Source organism: Poecilia formosa, unplaced genomic scaffold (genome assembly GCF_000485575.1).
Source record: "Poecilia formosa unplaced genomic scaffold, Poecilia_formosa-5.1.2 Scaffold370, whole genome shotgun sequence".
In the NCBI taxonomy this organism is placed as follows: domain Eukaryota; kingdom Metazoa; phylum Chordata; class Actinopteri; order Cyprinodontiformes; family Poeciliidae; genus Poecilia; species Poecilia formosa.
In genome coordinates, this window is record NW_006800309.1 from 441,342 (window position 1) to 459,701 (window position 18,360).

Consider the following 18,360-nt stretch of genomic DNA (forward strand, 5'->3'; position numbering starts at 1 on the left):
ACTCTTGCTGGCTGTGAAGAGGCAGGGGGATGAAAGCGGTTTACCCAGTCTGCTCTGGGTTTGGTCCTCGTCTGTTAGTTTTTCTTCCTCACTGTTACTTTCAGTCTTGACTGCTCTGCATGTGCAGGGTGAGAGATTTAGCACTGACGGTAAGAACTTGTTTCCGACATGAAATGCCGAACGGACTGTGCGCCATCGCAGCAGGTGATTTGATGACGAGGGTTGTGAACTTTAGGAATTGCATTTGAGGCTTGAGGCTTGGATAGAATTACAGGTTCTAAACGTTTAAGCATCAAGTTCCAGTACAACAAATGTACGCGTCACAACTGCAGGCCCGCTTCTCACTGCTAGGCTCGAATAACTGGCAGCTTTTTAAAAAAAATCTGCACTGGCATATCTTTATACACTACTGAACTATTTTATATTAATGTAACAGAAGCCTTAATTGATGCATGTTAATGGGTTTGCAATGTGAGACTTACATGAACTCCTAAAATACTGTTTTTAAATAATAATGATAATAATGTGTTTGCAGGATTATGAAAAATGTCATAAATGAAGTCATGAGGCCTCATACGAGAAAAACCTGTGAAGTTCCCCCTGCTTTTGTTTCCCCGAAAAAAGAGAAAGGAAAGAGAGAGAGGATGATGACTGAGAGGAGAGCGGAGCGTTCTGGTGAGTACTTTAAAAATACATATATGTATATATATATAGAAACTTTGAAGTTGGGATTTGTTTGGATCTAAAATTTTTTGTTGTTGTTTTTGAATCAACATACTTTATTGTTTATTGTTTGATAATGGTATGCATTCAAATCGATTTTTACATTCGCAACCATAAAAAAAAGAGATAACTTTCGACTGGAGTTCATGTTTTCAAGGACAGTGAAAACAATTTGGATTTTACTAGGTTCTGAAAGCATTGAGATGTAATGACAAATTTACAAAAATATCAAACGTCATTTGTAGAAACAAATAAACTCTGTAGAAGTTTTCCAACCCTTACACAATCCCACGGAGCAAAGACCTCAGAAAACCAGATGTTGCGTTCAATCAACGGATGTCCGTTTTTCTCACCGCCGTTTTATGTGGCGACGATAATTTACAAATGTAAAACGTTTAGGCACAGCTGCCAATCTCCTCAGCGACATTCCAGCAAATTCCTTCAAGATCAAAATGTGTGACTCTCAAAGAAAGCGCAAAACAACTCCAGAGCTTCGACTCTCCTTAGCATGATATGTGTTAAAATTTGTTTGCCTCATTTCATGCTCTTTTGGTTTAAGCTATATACAATATTTTGTTGTCAAAAAAAATCTTTCACCTGCCAGCATCTGCTCAGACATTACATTTGTTCCCATAATCACATCATGCCACCTACGTAATCTGGTTTGTGTTATGATGGTAATCTGTGATTAGTGTTAATATCTTTCTGATCTGTTTGAAGACACAGGTTGACCCGTCATCCAGTAGATTGCTATCAAATTAAAGCCGCATTATGCGAGTCATAACAGCTAATAACAATAATTTGGCCGTCTAACACTGATCGAAAGCGTTCTAATATACTCGAGGGAAAACGCCACACCACATCGAAGCATCGGGAGTCCTGGCGTTCCACAAATAAGACTCAAATCCGTTTGGTGAGCTTAATTAGTTTTCCAAAGATGCTGAATTCCAGAAGCCAAGTTAAACTGGAACTTTCCTTTGTGAGACTCTAATCCTGTTTTGTAATTTAATCCCCAGTTGTGAGTTTGCAGACTTAAACGGGGGCGGGGCGAGACTTTGACTTTGACTAAAATATATCTGCCTCTTTTTGCAGCCAAAACAGACTGGAATCCTCTGGATGCTTCATGTCTCAGATCTGAGCATACAAAGGCAGAGAGAACACTCTGATCTCTCTGACAGCCCAGACAGTAAGTTACTTTTACCTTGGAAACATAAATATCTGACAGGATATTTTAAGCTGCAGAAATCCAAACTTTGTGACCTCGATTTTTTTTTTTCTTCCAATTTTATTTCTAGAGATAGCTTAACCTACGAGGCCACCCAGTTCTTTATTTAGTTAGATTTTTATGACATGATTAGGCTACATCAAAGTAGAGATACATTTTACACTTTAGAATATTGTGGAATTTTTTTTCTCTCATTTTAGAAAGAGAAAGTCACATTTTTTAGAATGAAAATTTTTGAGTCTTTATTACTTATAATTGTGATTATAGCTAACAAAAATTTGGTATGTCTGTCATAGAAAACTGATGGTGTCAAACTCCAGTCAACTAATTAACAAGCAAATGTTTCCCGAGGCTCTCAGTCTGGCTCAGTAGGCGAAATGAGGAAATGTGCAAATGTCCAGAAGACACAATATTCAATTTTTCAACGTACCTGAATATTAAGATGCATACTAAAGTATAAACAGAAACATGAATGAGTTATGTACCAACACTGGGCTGAAAGACCACTCAGAAAAGAAGAACCATTATTCCAAAAGCCACATAAAAAGAAGAGTGTAGAGTAGAGTGTATGTTTTTTTTTGCTGCAGGAGGGACTGGTGAAAAAAAAAAGAATCTATCACGAGGACTGGACACTATGTGGAAATATTGAAGCAACCTCTCAGAACATCAGCATGGAAATTAAAATCAAGAAAATGAATGGGTTTTGCAAAAGGACCATGACAGTTTGACCCAAGTCATTCACTTTTAACGACAACACTGGCAATTTTGGCATTCAGCAAATACAAATAATCCTGATCATTTTAGATGAGCTAACACAGGAATGGCTTCAGCTGATTTAATGCCAGACAGGGAGGAAGGACGGACAGATGTTGCAAAACACATCCAACAATTGCGTGACTGTATTTTTCATTTATTATTTTTTATTTGTTTTACCTTTTCGACATACTGGTCCCTAAACAGACATCTCTGCAGGTTTCTTTAATCAGACGTGACAGGGTGTTCTGTGTTGCAAACTGTAAGGAAAAGCAGCAGAAATGGCTGCGTTGCTCTGCCTTGATAACAGTGGCGTCTGAAGCCTTTGATGCCGCAGCGGATGAAGGGCAGGCCTTGAAGTTGCCGGTTTATTTCACAGTGTGAATCCAGTGTTGCACTGAGCGTGTATGTTTCTGCTCGGTGCAGCCATGCAGCGCTTAACTGCCTCATGTGGCTGCTGCTGTGGCAGGATCTCTCTCTCTCTCTCTCTCTTGCTCTCTCTCTCTCTCTTTCTGTCAATCCTCCCACACACTTCTCCAACTTTCAAACATTTTTCTCTTCCTCTCCTCCATTTTTCATATAGACTCTCTCTCTAAGATCTATACTGTAATTTTTTTCTTTTTAGATCTTCTCTTGTGCTGCCTAAATACTGTGGTTATTTTCTTCTCTCTAAAAATGTTGTTGTCTCTACATACTGTCATTTAGTTGTTGTTTTTTTTCCTGGCATCATCTTTGTGTTATTTTTGTTTACAATACAGAGAGATTATGTCTGTACATTAAATCTCCTCCCAGTGTTTTTTGTGGAGGATGTTCCTTACAGAAACAGGCTGTGGGTGTTTGCTCCCATTCAGTCAAAAAAGCATTATGTAGGTTGGCTTCTGATGGCCTGACTCACTGCTCCACTTCAGCCCCTAAAGGCGTTTGAAGAAGCTCTGATCAGAGCCTTCCAGATGTGTTTTCAACAATGAAAACGTTTTCTTTCTTTTCCTTTTTCTTCCTGTCCTCGATCCTGCTCGCTACGCCACCCTTCGAATTCGACTCTGCGCAGCGAGCCAGTTTTGTTTGTGTGTGTGTGTTTTGTTTTTTTTACTCGAACGCGGTTATGTGCATCGCTGTCCGTGTTTCAGTGCGCGTTATGCACAAGCCCCCCTGGGGTCCTGTGTTCAGTGCAACAGATTAAGTTTGGTGATAGAACGCATGTTTGGAGATGCTAAACCCGGGTCACGCAGAGTGGGAGGGAAAAACATGAGTTAAGTCATTTTATGGTAAAAAGTCCTGATGGGAATTATTTTATTAAAACTACAAACTTTGACGTCTTCCACTGGGGTTCAATTAAATAGAACAAAAGAAATTAATACAAGGTAAAGTAGTCCGTGTCAGTCTTTCAAAGATCTCTTCCTAGCAAAACTGTCTGATGATAAATGTATTCCTTCAGCAATCTTGTTTCAGTGCCATTGCATCATGGCTTCTGAAGTTTTTTTTTTTTTTTTTTTTGGAACAGAGTTTAGAATGGAAATGATTGTTTGCTGTTTGACTAAATCCAGGATCAGGTGTCTGGCAACTTGTGTTTTTTTTCTTGTCCTGATTATGTAAAAGGTCATGCATGAAGTTTGCATCCAAACAAATAACCAAAGTCGCAACAGCGTTAGAAACGATTCCATTTTTCCTCCTGATCCAGGACCTGCTTTCATAGTCTTCGATTATGCCACCAAAAGTTCGAATGATGCTGGAAAATGTTCAATTTTACAGTTCATAAATCGAGACGATGCTCGGAGCCTCGGGTTTTACATCATGAACCGGCGCAGGGTTCACAACGCTGAGGTTCATCATATTATCGCAAGTATCTAAGGCGTTAAGTAATGGCTCTGTGCGATTTGTTTTTCCTTGATGGCTGAGAGGCAACCATGAAGTCCCAGAGAATACAAGTGACGTTTCTCTAGTGTCGTCTGAAGCGGCACCACAACATGCGTCCTTCACATTATGTCCCCATAGGAGCCACTTCAGCAAGCTGACACGCTGAGCTCCTGTGGCCTCGTCTCTTTGCTCACCACAGCCGCTTTCTGTATGTTTTAACACGAACGTTATGTAACGCTCATGTACAGAATGCGAAGTTATTTATTCCACGTTGCCACGGCACCTTTTTTTTTTGACTGCAATTACATTTTTTTTTTATTCCAAAGAAACATCAGTTTGAATGGAAGGTATTACAGATGAAAGACTCTGATGAAACATAAATGAAGGCGGGTAGTTATGTGCTTTGTTTACGCACGTAACGGGGATGATTTTATCCAACAAATCATCAGAGCTGCATCTGCCAAAGACAAGAAAATCCATGATTAACTCAGATGGGAGAGAGAGAGAAAAAAAAAACAAAAGGGGAAAAATTGGGCTAACTCTAAAACAAATCAGAAGAAATTCACCTTAAATTATATTCACAAAACATGATATGTTGCAACCCAAATCAAACCCGATTTAACAACTATATCAAATACAGTTTTAAATAGTCTTAAGAAACAGGAAGACAACTCTTCAGCAGTAAACCTTTAAAGAACATCCTGCTGAAATTGCAGCACGTAAGGATGGATGAATCTTGATGGATTCTACTGAAGCCATCTGCATCCATCTGCTTTACTATTTTTCGAAGATATAAAGAAAGAACAATTTGAAAGATTTCAATATCTCACTCAAAATATCAATGGCAGAGTTTTCATTAATAGCTATATGTCTCTGTATAAAATATGCAGTGCAGTTATGGACTCGGACACCATCTGGTGGACAATTTTGTGTACTACAACTCGTGTTTGTGACCAAATGTGATGTGCATTCCTAATGGGAAGAAGGGATTTCTTTCCTAGTCTGGCTACATATGGAGAAGGAAAAAATAAAACTGAGCATCGGAAACGTTTCCAAAACATACAAATGTAACTTTCCAACAGCAACTTTCTCAAGATGTCCCCCTTTTGCCCCGTCTGCTACATCAAGCTTAGTAATCAGCTTAATAATTAAAGCAAATATCTCTGAATATTTGTACACAGATGTTTAAAACCAGGGAAAATATCTTAAAATTTAATGTGGAATGGGAAAGAAATGGAAAACGAGTTTGGACTCTGACAGAGAATTCTGCTGGTGTGCAAATGTGTTTGAGCACAAAAATGAGAATCGTGTTTGATTTTCGTTGTTTAATTGATCTGATGCACCAGTATCACAGTTTTTTTTTTAGTATTATATTTTTATTTTAAAAGAGAGAATATGAATTTGCTGAGGGGAGCACAGACTCTGAGCAACTCACATTACAAAAATGTTGTTTGTTGAAGCCAAAAATGTCAACATTTACAGATCACGCATGGGCCATGACAGAAGAAGGTTCAAATGAATTTCTTCTTAAAGTGTGGCTCTCGCTCGCTTTCTTGCAGCCTGAATGAACCATGTAGTTTATTTTAAACACCTCAATAATGCTGAAAATGGATAACCGTTTAACTTCTTCGCTCATTAACAATTTCCACACTGGGTGATGTTATATGACCTGATAGTGCTTGTGTAGAGTTTTCTCCGAATGAAAAAAATAAATAAATAAATTTTTGAGTTTACAACCGACCGATCACCAGTCAAGAATATTTAGGAAAAAAGTTGTCTGATTCCACACGAGTTGATTTTTTTTTTCATAGCACATTTCAATTTAGACTCAGTGTATCTTCAGCTCTATTTAGATATCTGTTTCTGACAAGCACAATAATGTTTATTCATTTACTCATGAATAAACATTATGAGTAAACAGATTATTCGTAGAGGACCTACGAGATTCAATCATTAAAATGTTTTTAGTCAGTTTGAGTTTTTTTTGTTTGTTTTTTTTTACTAAATTCTCCTTGCTCTCCTTTAGGTCATTCCAAGCCCGAGCCAACATCCATCTTCAGAGGGATTCCCATTGTTATGCAGCTTCTCTCAGAAAACCTGCAGCAGCTACAAACATCTACACCCCTACATGAAAACAGAGCAGCTGCTGGCTGAAGGTGACAGCAGAAGAAACAGCTGTACGACCGTGATCACCTTCCCTGCCAGCAGGGGGAGCCGTGTTCAACGTAACAGCCCGACAGTTACGTTGACGTGGTGCAGACAACGACTGACGGCCGCATTTGTCCACGAGAGCTGCTTTCATCCTAACTTCCTGTAGGAGGTGATAGCTTGGTTTTCCAGTCCTGTGCTCAATCTTGGAGGAATATAAATCACCTCTCCTCTTTTCTGTCTTTTTCCGAAGTAAACAATGAGCAAAAAAAAAAAAAAAAAAAGGTGAAAACTCACAGAGGCGTCACAGGTTTTTCTTGTACGAAAGTCGTCTCGTTTTACCACCAAATACTGACGAGGAAATCATCGAAACGTCACTATGAATGAAACAGACGACGAAGAAGCGGCGGTCGACACAGCCCAAGCATGTCGCCATGCGTTTGTTTTTTATTTTTTTCACCCTCTATCGACATTCCAGATGGGGAACTGTCTTCTTCTTCTTCTTCTTCTTCTTCTTCTTCTTCTTCTTCTTCCTCTTCTTCACTTCTCTTGCGTTTCTTGAATGCTAGCTCTTCTTTCTTTCCACACCCCACTGCAACGATTCACAACTTGCCATGTCTTTAAACAAGAGTAGTGTGGATTTCAACTAACAGGAAACATGGGGATGCATGGAACTTTATAACCAAGACCTTACACTGTTTCATCGTTATGTAACTGAGGCCATAAAGACATCTGAGCTTAAAGGCGTAAATAATAGCAAAGAAAGGTTAATTAAGCAACACACAAGGATCTGGCCATGGGAATAAGAAGAGCTTTTAGTTTATTTTCCTTTTTTTTATTATTAGTTTTTATTTTATGTTGTTTTTCTAAAGAAAGCTGTATGACTAAGTGAGGCAAATGAAGCAGTGGGGTCACTTTCTAGCCAATTTAAAGCCATTAAGACAATATTTACTATCAGTTTATGTGGCAAATCTCCAAAATTCTCCACAATTTTGGCTTTTAGTTAATATGCCTTTGTGTGTGTTTTTTTTCTTCTTCTGTGTCAATTGCCTGTTTTTTTTATGTTGCAGTTTACCAATATCGCCTTAATTATTTCAAATGTTTCATTTTAAACCAGAAGTGGTGTATTTTTATGTCGTTAGGTAAGCTGGAACCACAGCCACAGAGAGGTTAATTTCTATTTTTTTACCTTAACATTGTTTTTTTTGTTTTTTTTATATATATATTTTCTTGTGATATGATTTTATTTATTTTCTAGCGTTTTGTTACATTGAACTAGGCTCCCCTCCCCTTGACAATTTTCAGACTCTTTGTTCCTATCAATAATTATGAAAGCAATAGAGTAAGAGGTAAGAAAGTAAATAGCACAATTTTGTGTCATTTTGCAAAAATGTGTTGCCTTCGTTTGTCTGGTTTACCGCCGAAGCTCTGCTTTAGTGTGACTCAAACACACCACTTGTTGTACTGCTGCTGTATGAACTGAACAGAGACGCAGGAGTCCTGTGACGCCCGGACTGGCGGATCGGTACCGACGTGCTGCTTTCTTCAGCTGGAGTCTGACCTGAGAGCACTGCAGGGCAGCAGAGAGGCGCAGGAAAGCAGCAGAACTGGACGATTCATCACTCTTCAGTGAGGGAAGCAGGAGGGAGTGTTTGTTTTTTCTTTTATTGGGATTCTTCTGATTCTCCGAGATGGACTCCTTATACAGCTGTGTCCGCATGTGTCTTCACTCTGTCAAATGTGAACCTGAAAGCACACTTGGAGTGGTGTCAGTGATCTTACTAAAAATAACCTGCTGTCATTATGTGACTGAGGAACCAAAAATAACACACACGGTTGTGTCACCAAGTCACTCGCCTTTTTTTTTTTAAGAAAATAAAAACAAAAAACGGCCTATTTTCTATCGCGGTGTTTTTTTTTTTTTTTTTTTAAGAAAATAAAAACAAAAAACGGCCTATTTTCTATCGCGGTGGAGTTCAGACGTCTGACCCAGCACCCCTTCTCCAAAACAACAGAAACAAATCTTTTCTCTAAGACTGTCAGTCACCTTGGAAATATTCTCAGGTCAGTATTCGCTCTGCTGTTGCTCCTGCAGTGCATTGTGGGGAATCCGCGGTCCGGCCCTCATGACACGACCCCAACAGGGTGAGGCCTCCTTCTCCTCCTCCTCCTCCTTCTCCAAATCAATCAACTTCTGCTGTATATTGTCTTTGTGAACGCTCGCTGGGAACCTTCGCATGCTGCCCGGCGCAGAGGAAAACCTCAGTCACCTCTATATTGTTCTGTTCCTGATGTTTGTACGTATGCGTGTATGTATGTGCGTGTTCGGGGTTCAGTATGCGAGTATTTAAAAAAAAAAAAAAAAATCATCTAATGTGGGGGAAGAAAACAAAACGGACACGAGTTCAACCACGACGAGCATCGCAGGCAAAGGAGGAAAAGTCGTTCTATGCAATGAATCCTGTTTGAGAAAAACCTGAGGAGGTGAAGGCATGTGAAGAACAACGTAGAAGGAAGTCACAGTCATTGTTGATCACTCCTCAGTTAGAAACCATGTCTGCTTTGTTTCGTTTTCGTGAAATTTTGTAAAAAAGAAAACACGTCCATTCTCCTTTGATATGGGGAGCTAAAGACATGTTCACAACAACTGGGAAGTTTCACTTGTAACATGGCCAGGAAGCCTTTTGGGCAGCAGTGGAATTGGTAAAAGTACTTAAGCAGTCATTGATCTGAAACGCTGTCTAGTAAACAACAGCTCTATAACATATATATGGAGAGTGAAATATCCAAGTTGTCATGAATACGTCTTTCCCAGTTAATAACTTTGTTGATTAGTTTAGGGGAGCTGAACTGGGTTCACAGAAAAGCTTTCTAAAGATTTATATACTTAACTATATATTATAGGTGTTGGGTTGCTCAGGGCTTCTCTCCTTTTTGATGGCCAGAAACAGAATTTGCTATAATAATGCCATTGTGCAGACAATGCTTCTCCAGAGAACGTCTTATGCTGATCTCAAAAGAAAAATCAAATTTAGGCGTTTAAAAAACACACAAATAAATATAAATCTATAGATTAGTTTTAAATTAAATACTGTAAACTGCTACTGAAGCATAAGATGTATCTTTCTATGGTGCTGTAAAGCATTCCTGGTGTGATTATTTTTGGGTAATAGTGAGTTTGGAGGCAGGTGTCATAGTGGAATGTACACTGGAAAGTAAATGTAGAGAGCAAAAATCATTTGCCAGTTTACATAAATGTGTTAGCTTTTTGGTAGCAGCACACTAAGGGAATGTGGCTAAAAATAAAGGTAATCAAATACAAAGAAAACATAATTTTTTATGTCATTTAAGAGGATGTCATGCTCCAAAAAATTGGATCACAATAGAGGCATTTAAAATCGTCAAATTGAAGTCTGTGACTAAATTCCCAATAATACCTGATGGTGTTTCTTGTGTTTGCAATTTTCATGCTAGCCACACACCCACTCTTTGTGCACAATTTGAACATAACATTTAATCAAGAATTACAATTTTAGGCAGGCATAGTTCCAAATATTTTTTTGACTTAACAAATGTTAAAGTTTTCCATCCTTAAGAAGTACATTTACACCACAGTAAAAGAAAAAAAAAAGTCCCTATTGAGTGCAGCAGCTAGATGTGTGTTATGTGACGGGAGAGCTGTGTAGCTGAAACACCACAGATTAAATTTTAAGATATTCAAAGCTAATTTAATTAAGGGGTAGTATATATTTCTCTGTAAGCCTTATTCACATTAACTCCAATCACTTTGGAATACTTTGCTAGCCAAACTATCAACATGTCGCATGCTAGCTAGCGTTAGCCTCGTACTTCACCAAACTACTCCCTATTAAAAACATCAGCAGGAACAACTCGAGAGTTTACTGAAGCTGTATGTGTTGAGTCAGATATAACTTTATAAACAAATTGCAAAGCTATGTGCATTTTAGGTGCGTTATCAGGAGATTATGATCGCTTTTCTGACCTAGCTAACCCTCTGGTGGAGCAGCATATTGATTCTGACCTGAGGAAACCCCCATTGGGACAAATAAGCAAGAAAAACCTAAGTATCCAGAATGTCTTTGGTTAGATTATGTAAAATGTGTTTCTTTTAGTGCATATATATATATATATATATACACACACACACACATAGACACACATTCCATAGATTTTAATAAAATAGTGTATAGGGAACAAAAGCCCCTGACTGAGACCTCAATTACAAAAAAAAAAAACTCTCCAAACCTTTTTAGAACTCTTATGCGACTTTCACAAATCACTTGTCCATGTAAAAATAGTCTATATATTTTTTAGAAATATTAAAAATATAATTTATTCTATGTAAGAATTTATTTTATCAAATGGAGAGGAGATATTAAGATAGCTGGAATAAAGGCTAAAACAGATCTAGACACAAAAACACTATATGATGAAAAATATCTTATATAAAGATCGCTCTATTGCTTATGTTATTGCACAACAAATATTATCAGATTGTCAAACCATAAATAGAAATTCTGCCTGAACAGAGTTTATTTTATTTAATAAATGATATCGTTGCTAAGGTATTTTACCTTTGTTCCAAAAACTTAAACAGCAACAGTTCATGTCTTTCCAATAAGTTTGATGCACATGATCCAAACAGAGTTTATTTTATAGATGCACTGCCTCTAGATCAGTGTCTTAAACAAACTCAACAAAAACGCTAAAAGTAGAACAAATGATGCGTACGAAAGTTTAGATTTGCCCAGTTTAACACCAACTTCCTCTACTTTATGTCTTATGTTTTTGGAAGTTTGTAAAAAAAAAAAATCTATATATATATAAAACTTAAAACTAAGTAAAATGATCCTCAATCACTTCTGCCTCAGGAAAGCACACACGCTTAATGCAGCCTTGCAACGGAAGACATTCAGACGATGCTAGAAGACCGTGAGCGTGTTCATGCAGGTGCAGGAAATCAGTGTGTGTGTGTGTGTGTGTGTGTGTGTGTGTGTGTGTGTGTGTGTGTGTGTGAATGACACAGCCACTAGCACACGATTAGTAAGAACTGTGCAGAAATAAGATTATTCCACTTCTTATTTATATTTGATGTGTTTGCTTTTTTTCCTGTCTTTTCTTTTTGCTCCTGCATGAATACAGCCACTGAAGGTGACTTAAATATGCATAGCAGTAAGGGCTTCTATACTACAATACTGGTCACTGAAGAAAGCCATCCTGTTACTGCCCTCCAGCCAGTCATGGAGTCTCTGTCCTCACACTGCATGGTGTCTTTCTGTATCTAGGAGTGCACTGGACTAATCAGAACACAGTAAACGCATCACAGCCTGTTTTTTTTTGTTTTTTTTCACCAGTGTTTCAACTACAAAAGTCATGAAAAAAAAAAATCTCAATAAATGTTGTTCCATTTATTTGCTTTCAAATGGAATACAGTTCTTATTAGTTTGTAATAGAAAACAAATGTACAGACATGAACCTGTAAGAAGTTTGTGTTTTAAAAGAAAGCTTTGAACTTGATTAATCTGACTTCCACTGGAAGACTTTATACTTTTTTTTGTTTTTGCATTAAAATGCACCATCGGTTGCTTTTGGGAAATCCAGGCTGTGGGTGTTTGTTGTAAAACCCAAAAGGTAGCATCTTTGTGCTCGCACTGAACAAAGCTCCAGTGCTCTTTACCATCGGTCAACGTGTGACAGGATGTGATGCAAGATTTTCAAACAAAACAAATGCGTACATAAATATATATATATATATATAACAAGTAAATGTTTCATATAGGCGAGAGGTTATAAGTAAAAAAGAAGCCATGAGGAAAATTGTCCGTTTGTCACCGTCATTTCATCTTTTATCTGTAAAAGTGACAAGTGCATGATCTGGACACCTTCCATGTTTTCCCCTGTGAGCCCAATCACTACCCCAGCCACCTCTCTGACCTTTGACCCCCCCCACCTACCATCCTTATTCCAGTGTAAATACCAGATGTGAACCGACCGGAGTCCACTCCAAACAGACAAACATGTAAATGCCAATGAGGGACACGTCCTGTACAACATGTAAATCTCAAACAAAAGTCACCACACACACATGCACACACACACATGCACAAGAGGCGTGCGAGAGAGAGAGAGGCCTTTGTATTGCAAACAGCGACCCCAGCTGCAGCGTATGCAAGCCAAGAACTCCCTGCCGAAACTTGTGCTTCTTCTTTTCTTTTCTTTTTTTTTTTGTGTACGAAAACGACAAAAACAAAACAAAAAACCTGGAGCCGTAATCAGCTGACAAACTGCATTGTGTTTGTTCGTGGCTGGCTTGTATGGACGGTTTAAAAGTCATATTTAAAAGAAAGAAAAAAAAAAGAAATAATTGTATTCGGATATGGAATTAAAAAAAAAAGATATTGGTCTGTGTAGAGTTTCTATACATGTTGTGTTTGTTAAACGAGATGACATCTGAAACAAAACAAAAAAAAAAAATATATATATATATACACGAGAAAAATATTTTGACTTCCAAGTTCAGGGTGAATCGTTACGTGATGAAGATTCAGGGAGAAGGCGAACAAAACGATGCTCATCTGGGGGTCGGGGGGAGGGGCTTTAAAAATAACCCAGCTGATTGAAAAAAAGAGTAAAAACAAAAAGAGCCTAAAAACGACAACAAAGTGTTCCATTCACTGTTGTAAGTGCAATGAGCTAAACTTCCTGTTTCCCTGTTGTAAAACCTTGTGTATGTTTCCGTGTATTCCTCTTGTAAATGGGTGTAGTAGACCTGGTGCATCATGCCATGTAATGTGATGAATGACAAATTATGACCTTACAATACATTTCAATCAGGAAAATAAATAAAAGACAGATACATAAAACAAAAAAAAAATTGTACGTTTTTATTTTCATTCTATCCATCCACAGTTTGTTGATTTCTTAAATGAAGCGAAGTCTTGTTTGACTAACTCAGCTATTCTTTTATTGTGCTTTGACCGTTTCCCTTTCTTCAAGTTGATTTAGAGGGAAAAGTGAGAGATCAGGAGGAGAAGAGCCAAAGATTCTTGGATTAAGAGAAAAATTTTGCATCTTTTTTGTAGTTTTTCTTAGTTGCTTTCAGAATTGAATTTCTCAAAACTACTTCATTCAGTGGTTAAATCATTGCGTCGGTTGTGCGCATCAAAAAAAGCAAGCAGTTTCGTGTTCCTATTAGCGGCCTGCAGCGTTTCAGCATTTATGTAAGTTATGTACAGTTCTCTGCTTTTTCCTACATTTCCAATTGCTTATTTTATGTCGATCAAAGCTGATTATTCAACAGCTCTCTGTCGAATAATCTCAACCTCCACAATGTCATCACATAAGTCTTTAAATTCAAAGTGCTTGGGCAGGTGGTCATAATATGCCAGACACATTTCTACGCATTTTCATCCCCCCCCCAATTCTGTCCTGAATAGGTAAACTGCTCCCAGGTGAATCCGAGATGTATTTGAATGCATCATGTCTGATACTTTAATCAAATGGTCATATCGTCACAACCATTTGCATAAATGATATGACCATTTAAGGTAATTACAAATGACTCATATAGAGTACAACACTATACCAATATCATAACTTACACTTCATTTTATGTCAATAAAGTCCGAGTCACAGTCAAAAACTGAAATTAGGATTTTATTAGTAGACATTTCCCCCCCACCCCCATTCATTAACCAACTGAGCTGTCTGCTGCATGGGTAAGACCCTCTTTACATTCCCCCCACCTCAAAATAAAACAGCCGGTACAACGTTCTCACCAAAAAAACAATTGCTTAAATACTAAAAAAATAAATCAATTGCACAAAATAATGTGCCATTTTGCTTGTGATTACATCTGTGCAGCACATGTACACATATATAGACATCGACAAAGAAACCGAGCAGTCAAAACAACATGAGGCGGCTAAACAGAGAGATTCACGAGGCAGCTGGTCGAACCTCAGCGCTCAAACGTCCGACTGTTACATATGTTGGCTGGCAAGTTAAATCATGAGAAGCAAAATTCATATTTAAAAATAAAAAGAGAAGAAAACAGACTGGTGTCTCTATTTGCATTCATGTTACTTAAACATTTGATCTGTGATCAATTTCACCAATTGGTTACAGTGTAACCGTAGTTTGCTTGTTTTTTTGTGTTTCTTTTTCCCAAAAAGGAATGAAATCTGTGAGTCTAATTACCCAAACGCATCAAAAACAGAAAGTTAATCACCCTCCACGCGGCTAATCAAGCTAACATGTAACAGCCACAGTTTGAAGGCTTAAGCATCTTTACACCACATTTCTGGCAAAGTTTTAGCAACAATTATCTCCTAAAACCAAAAACTCCATAAATAATAGACAAAAGAAAAAAAGAAAAGAAAAAGAAAAGCAAAAGAATTAGACAGAACCAGGCGCTCATTACAGATTTAAAACAAGAGAGCAAAAAAAAAAAAAGTTACGTTGAGGTGAGATCTGACAGCCGTAGCGCCGCTGCAGTTTGTTCCCCCCCGCCCACATTCAATGAAATATTTGAAATTAAACGTTAACATCTACAGATGAGTGTGAGCAGGTATAATTTAGCTGTGTGTGTGTGTGTGTGTGTGTGTGTTTGTCTCAGGACGACAGAGAGGGGCAGGACTGTAGAGTAACTGTACAATAACGGATGAGACGCGCGCTGTTCGTGTAGCTGTGCAAACGTTGCATAGAGTTGGTGGTGGAACATGATGTCAGACAAACAGACGTGAGGAAACAATAACCAAACAAAACATTACAACACCCATCAGCCAGCAGATCTCAGCAGCTCCATAGTGTTAAGTGACAGTTTTCCAAATTTGCTGCAACAGAAATACATACATATATAGAAATATATATATATAGATTTATGTCTTTTAAACCCTAAACGTGAGCGTATCACTCTGACATAAAAGCTAGATATTAAAACGAGTCATTTCGCTGCTTCAGCGCGTTTTATTTCAGCTTGAATGTGCAGGTAGTGGAAAGCAGATTCCAGCGTAAACAAACCCTAGGATGTAAAGATCTTTTCTGCCAAACGTTTACCCACCGGAGTTTAGCACATCGCTCAGAGAAGTGTGCGCGACTGTGTGGCCTGTGCAGCTTTAATGGAAATGAAAGACTTTACCGCAGCATCACTTTGTCTCTTGCGTCTGGTGGTAAAAGCAGGAAGTCGCCCTGCAGTTTTAACCCCAGAGCAAACTTCTGACCGGTTGTTAAATCCAATCAGGTCTGGAGCTTTTCATCCATCTGTGCTTTCATTCTCTTGGTAGGTGTGTTTTGTTCTCAGCTGATCCATTTCTGGAGGACAAACTCCAAGGCACAGACGGATATGTACACCTGTAGCAGGACAAAATAAAACAAATAAAAAAAAAAAACTACAATCAATGCGCATTTTTTTGTAGCTAATTTTACATTTTGCTTTGTATCTTTTGTTGTTATTTTAAGCTCATGTTGTATTAATGATGGTTACATTTTCAAGATTCAAGGAACCACCTCGGCCGACTGATTTCATCATTTCCCCCTTTTTCGCAGCAAATTAACTTTTTTTTTTTTTTTTCCTAGAATGACTTAAAAGTGTTTCTAAACATCCACAAGACTAATGTGTATGCTCCGCTTTACACTTGGGAGATTTTTTTCTGTTTCAGTTGTTTCCCCCAGCAAGACGTGACTGAAGTGTTAAATATGTACATGTAATGTCAAGATCATCTAAAACAGCTCAGTCGTTCAGGATTGGATGCGGACGCACAGTTAAAAAAAAAAAAAAAAAAAAAAAAGCAGATGTTGAAGCTTTTCTTGTTTTTGGATTATTAGTTCATCGAGGTTGTGGTGTAAACACGTGAATAAATCTATGTTAAACATCAACAATAACCTACAGGCGTAAAAGTAAACAAGTATCTTTAAATGTCATTTTCCAGCCTTCTAACAACCGAGTTTGAGTGTGTTTATGTTTATATATAGTCTTCTGTTAATGTATAAAAAAAAAGAAAAAAACTATTTCAGGGATTACTTTTTGATCTCAATGACTCGCATTTCACTTACAAACCTAGCTCCTGAACGTTTATTTTCATTTTTCTTATGAATTAGCTGCAAAAGCTATCCTGCATTCATCTTCTGGTTAGTAAAACGACTTCATACAAACATACAACAGAGCCGCAGCTTAAAGTAAGGAGGAACTTCATTTTTGAACTTGCTTTGGAGTTCTGTGATGCGACTTCAGTGTTATCAGGCGACTCGGGGGGAGGGAGGGGGAAAACACGAGGCGTTTCAGGGTTGTGGGATGCAGACGTTGCTTGATGTGACTAACCGAACCAACAGTAGATGCGTACGTTTGTTCCTTTGAGAGCAGGACGTCCTCCACGTTAATCTGTGAGTGTTTCGAGTCTTTCAGAGCGAAAATCCGTCTTCAGTCAAAGGAACATTCACATCCCTGATTTCCTTATTGACTGGGAGTCCGGTTTAAGTCCACAAATCCATCGTGAGGTTTGCGACGTCCAAGTTATTGTTTCCGCTTGTGTACATTTATCTGCGTGTTTTATAAGTCGACGCGCAGATTGCCGGATGTGCGGCAGCTGAAGGCTGAAAGAGTTCGACTGCAGAGATGTTAAACATTTAGAGCGGACGTGTGACTCGGTACGTTTCCAGCTCTCTGCTGCCGAGATTGCCCGGGAAATAAGTGATTGTTGTGTTCTTTACAGCGTCAAGGCAGAGAAGAGACGTTTGATGGTCACTGGTTCTCTTCCAGGTGTGGAACGTAACAGCAGGCGTTGGGCTTCTTTCCAAAAAGCATCAACCCTTAAGGATGCATTTTTAAGCAATTCTCTTTGCATCATGATGGGCCAAAAATGAAAACGCAGGTTAAAGATGATGATGAGAAGGAGTAGAAGGAGAAGGAGGAGGAGGAGGAGGAGGAGAAAGATGAAGGCTAGCGGGGTATCAGTATATATCCGGCAGGTTCTGGTAGTTCCTATTGAAGTAGCCGCCACTGTAGATCCACTCCCGGGAGCCGGTGTATGGGTTGGTGCCCATCTGGAACCACCTAAAAAAAACAAAACATTAATGTTATCTTTGAATTATTTTCTTCAGTCATTTGACTTTTTTTTTTTTTATAATTCTATATATGATGAATGTCTGCTTCCTATTTGTTGGATCAGGGATTTTAAACTGGTGTAATCAAAAGCACCGATTAAGTAAAATATAAAACTGTTGCTCATTGAAGTTCACATGCAGCTTCGAGCTGTAAACAAACATGGAACACAACTCATTTTCCGTTAGATGACTTATTAAATTAAAACAAACATTGGCAGTATCTTTTTTTTTCTTTTTGAGATTATTATTAAAAATAAACGTTAGAAGTTACTTTAAGATAATTTACAGTGAGAGTTGGTGTCAGAGCCAACATATCTAGTTTGAACAATTTGATTAGTTGCAGCTAAACAGTTCAAAGACCAAAGTACGTTGGCTCCCTCTAGTGGCTAAGTTAAAGGTTGCCATCAGCTAGCAGCTCATTTTAGACTCACTTTAGAAATTAGTTTCCAGCATGTAGCTTCTTCTAATGCACAATAATCTTGAGTTTCTCTAACACACCATTGGTTTGGCCTAAGATTTTATAGCCAATTAGATAA

At 38.2% G+C, this 18,360-nt stretch overlaps 2 protein-coding genes across 6 annotated transcripts in view; one reads left to right on the forward strand and one right to left on the reverse strand.

The window, feature by feature from the left end:
• The window catches only part of bsna (bassoon presynaptic cytomatrix protein a), a 118,466-nt gene extending 110,378 nt beyond the window's left edge, over nt 1-8,088 (forward strand). For 4 of the 5 annotated variants that reach the window (XR_001659074.1, XR_001659076.1, XR_001659077.1 and 1 more), the window contains 3 exons: nt 536-675; nt 1,816-1,909; nt 6,582-8,088. The gene's annotated coding sequence lies outside the window, so the exon portion shown is untranslated. The remainder of the gene's footprint in view (nt 1-535; nt 676-1,815; nt 1,910-6,581) is intronic. The other variant, XR_001659075.1, reaches the window with a different exon arrangement.
• A 4,855-nt stretch (nt 8,089-12,943) lies between these two features.
• The window catches only part of LOC103154010 (oxysterol-binding protein-related protein 2-like), a 25,248-nt gene continuing 19,831 nt past the window's right edge, over nt 12,944-18,360 (reverse strand). Inside the window, exon 14 of the mRNA XM_007575139.2 lies at nt 12,944-17,774. Within this exon, the coding sequence (XP_007575201.1) occupies nt 17,672-17,774 (103 nt within the window). The 3' untranslated portion in view covers nt 12,944-17,671. The remainder of the gene's footprint in view (nt 17,775-18,360) is intronic.